Genomic DNA, 9,439 nt, shown 5'->3' on the forward strand with positions numbered 1-9,439 from the left:
TAAATTAACCGTAAATTAAATTTAATTTTCGTAAGAAAAACTTGAAGTTGGTGTAACTCCACTCAATTCTTTGACCAAAACCAAAAGAATCATCATGCTGGACATAGGACTTGGCGATGCTAAAAGACAAGTTAAGATTGGTTAAGTCTAATATAGTAGTTACTAGTTAGTATAATAAAATTGCCGGGGAAAGCAATTGTGATGACCAAGGTCTTTTTATAACAAATATATGTATCATTCATTCATCATAGTACTGCAAGTAGCGAATAATATATTCCACCAACTATTTCATCATTGACCACGAAACTTGGCAGCAGATGGTTTACCTCCTTCCTTCATTATTCACTGCTTCTTTGATTTGAATTGCTACATACCACATCATGACCGATGATGGAGCGGCCGGGGCATCGTCTTCGTCATTTCCGGCACCATGGTTGTGGGCTTCGTCATCCTTATCAGAAGGCATGTATGATGTTTTTCTGAACTTTAGAGGCGAGGACACAAGGTTCTTATTCACAGATTATCTCTATCATGGACTGGCCGATGTGAAAAACCTCCAAGTATTCAGAGATGATCCGGGTCTGGAATTAGGTGACGAAATTAAACCTACTCTGATGGAAGCAATTAAAAGATCTAGGATTCATATTGTTGTGATGAGTGAAAACTATGTATCTTCCTCATGGTGTCTCCTGGAACTAGAGCAGATGCTCAAGTACTCCAACAATGGAAACAAACGGTCCGTCATCCCAGTTTTTTATCGCGTGAATCCTGCAGAAGTGAGATATCAGATTAGCGACAAATCTAAGGAAGCCATGAACAAACATGAAAACAGAGAAGGCAAAGACAAGGCGGAAGCGTGGAAGTTGGCTTTATCTACAGTTTGCGGGATAAGTGGAAAACACATTGTTGAAAAGGGGGATCAGTGAGTTCTTTTTCTTTAATTAATTACCTAATTATTTATTATTGCTATTATCTATATTTTTCAATCCTCGATCTTTCAAGATTTCAAAATTTATGATTTAAAATTTAAAAAAGGATGAAATTGACTGAAAAATATTTAGTTTTTAAATTGAATTCGTAATTTTTTATCATCTTAATTAATAAAAAGATTGGGAGGACAAGTTAAGTTCTAGTATGTGTTTCTTTTATGTTAGGTCATACTAAAATTTATATAGGGTAATTTATACAAATAAATTGAATGGGATTTAAAATTAAGTAGATATTTTAAATTAATTTTCGTTATACGTCTGTCCTAAAATATCTTTAGGATGTTTATGAATAGGATTCGATCTGCATACCGCGGTGTTTATCCGAATCCGATCCGAAAATGGCGCATATGAATCCAATCCGCAAGCCGGTTGGATCGAATCGGATCTGATCCGCACACTAATAGGATCGGATTGCGAATTTTGTGTAGGTATCCGCATATTCGATCCACATATCCGTGTATTCGCAAAAATAAAAAAATAAAAAAATAAATATTCTGTTTATATTTTATTTCAACTAATAATTATCATATATGTTGTATTATTTTAATTTATTTTTTAAGAAAATTATGTTTAATATTATTTTAAGAGTAAACATATTTAAAAGAATAGAAAAAATGAATTTTATTGATACTTTTTTAATAAAAATAAGTTTTTAAAAATATTTTTGTATTTTGCGGATATATTTGATCTGCATATATGTGGATATTGGATCCGATCCGATAATTTTAGTGCGAATCAGATCAAGATTTTGGCCATATCCGATCGAGCGTTCACCCCTAAATATCTCTATCTAAAACAAGTTAATTGGATTCGATTTGGCTATAATAGTAGTAAATCGAATCATCGAATCAGTATGATTCGATTTAATATATATATATATATATGCTGTAGAAGTAGTAAATCGAATTAACTAGATTCAATTTACTAAATATACAGCTTATTAACACAAACAATTAATTTAAAAGTAAAAAAATGTCAATAAAAAAATACCTCTATTTGGATTTAAATAAAAAAACTAATAAGAATAGAAATCCAAGTTTTGTGTTTTACTTTAAATATAAGAAAATCTACATTTTTATAAACTTATGAATTTAAAACAAAATGATAAACATTTCTAAAATTTTATTAAAAATTATTCTTTCACAAATTAAATGATAATTTAATTGATATAGTATTTTAATTATTTCTCAAATTAAATTACATATTGTATAAATATAGTTGATTATTTTATATTGTATAACTATTCGTTATTTCTGACTCGGAAAAAATTCAACTTTTAACTTCTATGCTACCTTTAAGAGTTATATTTTATATTAATTTTTTCAACATCAAAAGTTTCGATAATGATTTTTTAGATGCTAATGAATGAAAGAATAATTTTTTAGAATTAAACTAAAACACAAAAGTTAAATTTTTATTTTTATTCATTTTAATTTGTTGATATTTTATTTGAATCCAAATGTGGGTATTTTTTTATTGACATTTAGTAGTAAATCGAATGTAATTAATTTGATTTACTATACGTCTGTAGCATATATTACATAAAGATATTGCAGGATAGGCGTGTAACGAAAATTAATTTAGAACATATGCTTAATTTTAAACTTCATTCAATTTATTAGTGTAAATTAGTTTATTTGTAATAATTCATGATAAAGTTCTTTTATTAATTACTTGGTAGACATATTGATGTTAATATTTTGATGTTGTGATTTGTAGGTATGAAACAGGGGTCATAGGCAAGATTGCTGAAGAAGTCTCTCGAAAACTTCTAGAGATCAAGCAACAATTAAATAGATTTGATTATCAATTCGAAGTGGTGGAATCACTTTTGAACCTTGAATCTTGTGATACTGTTCGTGTGGTGGGAATTCATGAAGATCTGAGAGGCAAAAGTTACATAACAACATTTGCTTTCGAGCTATACTATAAGATCAAATATGAATTCAGAGCGGCAAGTTTTGTTGTTGATGTCAGTAAACAGTTAAGGAAAAACACTGCTAATGGCTTGGAAATTGTCCAAAAGGAGCTTTTTTCTGATATGGCCTTAGAGACCATGCAGGAGTTGCAGTACAAAAGAGTGCTTCTCGTTCTGGAAGGGGTTGATAGTAAAGAGCATTTGGAGTTGCTAGAGGGAATGGGAATAGTTGATTGGTTTGGTCCTGGTAGTAGGATTATCATAACAACAGAAAACCAAGATATCTTTCAGAATTCTCCTGTGATGAACGGTGTTGAGATTGAGACACATTGCATTCGTGAAGGTGATATCATTGGTATCAACAGGAGTGTGAAGGAAAAGAATGTAGTGGGATTTGTCAAAGATTTCATTGATGTAATTAATCAACTGAGGGAAGAAGATTCAATGAGGAGGAATGTTGTTTCAATTGTTGGCATGGGCGGGTCGGGCAAGACTACCCTTGCCCGAATGATCTACGACAGCAACGAGGTGAGGAAGGTATTTCCTTGCCGTGCATGGGCAACTGTTTCCAAAGATTATAGAGAAAAGGAAGTTTTTTCAAGCCTTTTTCGATCTCTGATGTCATCATCCACACAGATTCCGGAAAACGAAGAAGAGTTGAAGTCCAAGGTGAGAATACATTTGAATGAGAAAAGGAGAAAGTATTTGGTAGTGCTGGATGATGTGTGGGACACTCAGGTGTGGAACAAGTTGAAGGATTATCTTCTCCCAAAACACAATAATGGGAGCAGGATATTGGTGACTACACGAAATGTTAGAGTGGCAAACTATGCAGGGTCGAAGGAACCTCACCATGAACCTAGCCGTTTGAATGGAGAAGAAAGTTGGGAATTGTTTCGCAGCGAGGTGTTTGGTGGAGAAGTGTGTCCTGCTGAGTTAGAGCCTATTGGTAAATCAATTGCCGAAAGTTGCAAGGATTTGCCATTGGCTATTGTGACCATAGCAGGGGTTGTTGCAAAGAGGAAGAGATCAGAAACAGAATGGAAAAGTATTGAGAATTTAATTCCTCATTGGTGTGATGATGATGATATCGACAGGATGAAGAAGATATTGAAGACAAGCTATGATGATTTACCTAAAAACTTGAAACCATTGTTTCTATATCTCGGGGTGTTTCCTGAAGATTACGAGATAAAGGTGAGGGAGTTGATCAGACTATGGATGGCAGAAGGTTTCATACAAGTAAGACAAACCGGAACATCAAAGGCACCACCGCAGCCTGAAGATATTGGCGAGGATTACTTGAAGGCATTAGTGGATCGTAACTTAGTACAAGTGGCAAGAAGGAGTAGTGACGGGGAAGGCGTGAAAACATGCCAGATCCACGATCTCTTTCGGGATTTGTGCATATCAGAGAGCAATGGCAACAACAATGCTCGTAGATTGTCCTTCCCCGTAGATTCCTATGTTTGTTCAGTAACATGTAGTGAATCACAGACATGTTCGTTGCTCTTTTTTGGAAAAGATGCAGAGGAGTGGTCAAGCCATGTTCCGAAAAACTTGCGAGTTAATGTGCTTTACTTATCGCCTTTCACTAAAGAAGTAGCACGTGAGGAGGTTATGGAGAAGTTGATCCATCTAAGGTACTTCAGAGCAGGCGCATATTGGGACCTTTCAAATTATTTGTGCAAAATTGAGGAGTTAGAAACATTAGATATATATACAAACAGGGACAAGGGGCCAGAGATAAATATTGGACAGATTAAACAGCTGAGACATCTTCACTGCAGTCACGAGTATTTGACACTATCACAAGAGGAAGGAACTAGGGACAAGATGCAAAATCTCCAAACCTTATCATATGTGCATCTTACTCCTCAAGTAGAGTTCCTGCTCAACGCGGGTTGCTTTCCCAACTTGATATCACTGGGTTTATATCTGTTTGATTTTGGGATAAAAGAAAAAGAACACTTGAGGAGCCTGCACTGCCTAAAATATCTGAAAAAGCTGAAATTAGAATTTTATGGTTGCCGTCTCTCGTTGGATGCAATTGCATTTCCGCCGAGTCTTACCAAGATTAAGTTGTCACATGTGAATGCCAAAGAGTTGAACTCCGAAGACATACATGCTTTGGGAAGGATTGCAAGCCTCAAAACCTTAAAATTGTACGTTGCAACATGTGCGGATAATCTGAATTGGGGTGGTGCTGGGAGTTTCCCGCAGCTTCGCGTGCTTCACATGACAAGGGTGCGTCTCAAATGCCTTAGGTTAGGAAATGGTTCAATGCCTCGTCTTCAGCGTGTGCACATTCGTTGGTGCCCTGAATTGAAGGACGTTGATAAACGAGTGCTTTCCTTGGCTGGTAACTTCGAGAGGGTGGAGCTTGACCCTTCTTCTTGGTTTAATATATGGGCTTAATAATAATTTGCGAGAGGGAGATTCTTGATTGAGCAACTCAAACACCTTTTGGTTTGGTATGAAAAACATTTACCATCTAAACTAAAACATTTACATTTATTTTTGGTCTTGGAATTAAAACTTGTTTATCATTAAACTATCCACATTATGCTCTTTAGATGCTACTTTTTCTTAAACCATGCGTAACATAGAATGTTTACACACCAAAATTGTCCTTTTCTTATATATTAAGTTTTTTAACAACAATTAGTAAAACACCATCTTGTCAATTTATAATTGTAATTAATTTAAGTTATCAATTTTGAAATTAAATCAAAGTTATTGTTTAAAGAATAATTATACGAGTTAAAATTCATTTTGGCTCTAAAATTTCTACTGGCTTTAATTTTGATACCTAAATTTCAAGTTATTTAATCAAGACTCTCAAATATTGGATCGTAACTCACATTTATCTCTTGAGTTATCTCCATTAACGGATATCTGATATGATACGTTAAGTTGTCAAGTAAGAATATTTAAAATAACATCATTTTTTGTTCCTGTCCAATGTTCACTAAATGTGACATCGTTTAAGGGCTTGATTGGGTTAAAAAAGTTAGATCAACTTATAGATAAATACACAGACGTAACTTAACCCTTTTTTTTTCTTCTTTTTTTCTTCTATTCTTCTTTCCTACATTTTTGTTTTTATCGCATGCTTGACTATGAAAAAAAAAAATCAGAAGTGCAAATAACATTCATCATGTATTGGACTGTTAGGTGAGGTTGTTGAACAAGTAGCATTAGTGTGGAAATAAAGGGCGAAAATCAGGTTAGGAAGTGAATTTTTTTTTTCAATTTTTTGATATTCTGATCTTGGCTTTCGTTTTAGTTTGTGTTTTGCATTGTATTTTTCTATGCAATCTGTTGTCTATATCTAAAATATTGTAAGTTATTGCATTTGAATGATGTTAGGATTTGTTTTTTGTTTTCATTACTGAAAAAAAAAATATCATTTGTATTTTTTGTTGTCTTTAGATAAATATTACTATGTGTGTGTTATTGCTTGTATTTAAAAATTTTATGGTTTAAAAAATAATAATGTTTTATTTTGTTGTTTGATGTTTGAAGTGAGTTCAACCATTATGCTCTATTTTTTGAAATCATAATTGAGTTTTTTTTATTTTGTAATGTATCTCAAACACAGCTTTTGGATAAAATACTTTCACACCCTTGAATAGCCAACAATGACCATATTTTATGAGGAGCCCACATCTAACACCTCCAGCCCAACCCACCTCAAAGCCTCGAGCCTAGTCCACCTCTAGTCCAGACCACCTCAAAGTCTATAAGACGGTGAACGGGGATGGAGACGGGGAGCAAATTAAATCTGGAGACGGAGATAGAGAGTAAGGAGGCATTCTCCGCTCCGCCCTGTCCCGTTGACATCCTTAGTTTACATATATAAGTATTACAAAATAATGAAAACGTATAAATAATATAAGTAATAAGAGCGTTTTTTACTTTAAAAATGGAATAAGTATTTTTCTTTCATATTTTATCGTTTAATATGATCATTTCTAAGCAAATAGACTCTTCTTCATTTGTTGGTGTAAATATTTTTCATACACGAATCATATAAATTTTGATAAACTAATTATTTGTTTATTTAATTTGGTAATATTGTCTAAAAGATGATGTTTCATTGTGTAACTTTGGGATGTTTTATAATCTATAGTATAAAAATAATTAAAAAAATTAGAGTTAAAAAATATTGATTGAAAATAAAAACATAAATAATATAATATAAAATTAAAAATCAATTATATGATCATAGTATATTTAAATGTAACTAATAAAAATATTTTATTATGCTAAATTTGAAGTTGCTTATAGGAATCTTCAATAGTTAAGAGTTTGTGAAATGAAGTAAAATAATGATAAAAGTCTTATTTACGAGATATAAGTAAGTCAAATAATCTAAAATTTGAGTATTTATAACTTAAAATTTGGGCTTTTTTACTTAAATAAATTAAACAAGTTCTAAAATTACTCAAATCCCCTAAATCAATTTTTGATACGTAAATACCCTAATCCTAATATTATATAAATCGTGCTAGGGGAATGTGGTTTATATAATATGTTAACCATTACACCCTGAAACGATTTATGCATGAATGACTTCTAAGCAATAACACATAAATCGTCCTAAGGTTGCCAGCTTTATTAATTGTATGTAAATCGTTCCAGGTTAGGAGGATTTACGTGGTTTCAGGCAAAAACACAAGACCCTGCAACGATTTATGTGTAAGTTATAACCCCAGCACCCTACCACGATTTATTTGTCAGCTATAATCCCCAACATTCTGCCATAATTTATGTTCTAATATCACACCCTAAGACTCAACTATGAGTTACCCACAACTCTTAAAATTACACACAAAAATATACAAAAATATCCATTTTCACCCTATCTAAGCATTCAGTGATAAGGTTGGAGAGAAAGAGAACCCGCAGCGATGCGAAAGAGGCATTGAGTGACCGCATCTGGTATACAGCAGTGGAATAATGGGCATTAAAAATATAAAATTAAATAAAAACAATACTAAAAGAGAATACTAAAAAATTATAATTAAAATTTTGACACATAATTTTGTTTAATAATTTAAATTTTATATATTTTTTATTTAAATTTATATTACTCAAAAATACATGAATTTATATTAAGCAAAATTATATTTTTTTTTCAACATTTTTTGCCCTTAATTTAAAAAAAATAAATTACATGTTAAAATTTAGTATTTTTTATTTAATTTGATCTTTCAATTGAAATAAATAATTTATATTATAAATAAATAACAATAGTAAGTAAAGTACATATTAATTCAAGAATATACCGTAAAAATATACAAAGTCAAATAAAAAATAACAATTTTTTTATAAAAAATTTGTATAAATAAAAATAATTGAAATAAAAAAGGTCTTCCTAATAGGATCAATAATTAAAATTATAAAAAGGTATATTTTTATTTTTTAATTAAATTTTAGATAGAGATAATTTAAATTTTAAATTAAAAATTTTAATTAATTTTTTAATTTAAATTATATCTATTTAAATTTTAACTTAAAAAATAAAAATATACTTTTTTATAATTTCAATTATTGATTCCATTAGAAAGACCAAATTAAATACAAAAAGAGTACTGACAAATTATAATCGAAAGAGTACTAAATTTTAATACATAAATTAAATTTTTTTTAAAAAAAATAGTCAAAAGGTCGTTAAAAAATATAATTTTGCATAATATAAAATTTTTAATATTCATTATTTATATAATTTTTTAATTATTTTTATTTGACTTTGTATATTTTTACGATATATTCTTGAATTAACATGTACTTTACTTACTATTGTTATTTATTTATAATATAAATTACTTTTTTTTTTAACCAAAAATAGGAGACTCGAACCCGCAACCTCTTAATTGAATATGGGGAGACTATGCCATTTGAGTTATAACTCATTGGCTATAATGTAAAATTACTTATTCCATTATAAAGATCAAATTAAATAAAAAAATATTAAAAGAGAATATTAAAATTAAATAAAATTAAAATTTTTTAATATTAAAATATTAAGAGAGAATTTAGGATTTAAAATTTATAAAAAAATTAATATAAAATTTTTAATACTCATTGTTCATATAATTTTTTTTAATTATTTTTATTTATATATATTTTCTATAAACAAAATTTTTTTATTTTTTTATTTTAACTTCGTATATTTGTACTGTATATTTTTAAATTAGTATGTACTTTACTTACTATTGTCATTTGTTTATAATATAAATTATTTATTTGAATTGAAAGATCAAATTAAATAAAAAATACTAAATTTTAACATATAATTTATTTTTTTTAAATTAAGAGCAAAAAATGTTGAAAAAAATATAATTTTACTTAATATAAATTCATGTATTTTTGAGTAATATAAATTTAAGTAAAAAATATATAAAATTTAAATTATTAAACAAAATTATGTGTCAAAATTTTAATTATAATCTTTTAGTATTCTCTTTTAGTATTGTTTTTATTTAATTTAATATTCTTAATGCCCATTCTCCCACTGCTGTAT

The 9,439-nt window shown here is 29.7% G+C and overlaps 1 protein-coding gene across 1 annotated transcript; it reads left to right on the forward strand.

Moving 5' to 3' along the window:
• The first annotated feature begins 184 nt into the window (after window positions 1–184).
• On the forward strand, window positions 185–5,541 carry LOC130982435 (disease resistance protein RPP13-like). Its single transcript, XM_057906447.1, has 2 exons — window positions 185–922; window positions 2,709–5,541. Exons 1-2 carry the CDS (start codon window positions 381–383, stop codon window positions 5,323–5,325), a joined length of 3,159 nt encoding a protein of 1,052 aa, XP_057762430.1. The 5' UTR covers window positions 185–380; the 3' UTR covers window positions 5,326–5,541.
• The last annotated feature ends 3,898 nt before the right edge of the window (window positions 5,542–9,439 follow it).

Source organism: Arachis stenosperma, chromosome 1, assembly GCF_014773155.1.
Source record: "Arachis stenosperma cultivar V10309 chromosome 1, arast.V10309.gnm1.PFL2, whole genome shotgun sequence".
Lineage (NCBI taxonomy): Eukaryota > Viridiplantae > Streptophyta > Magnoliopsida > Fabales > Fabaceae > Arachis > Arachis stenosperma.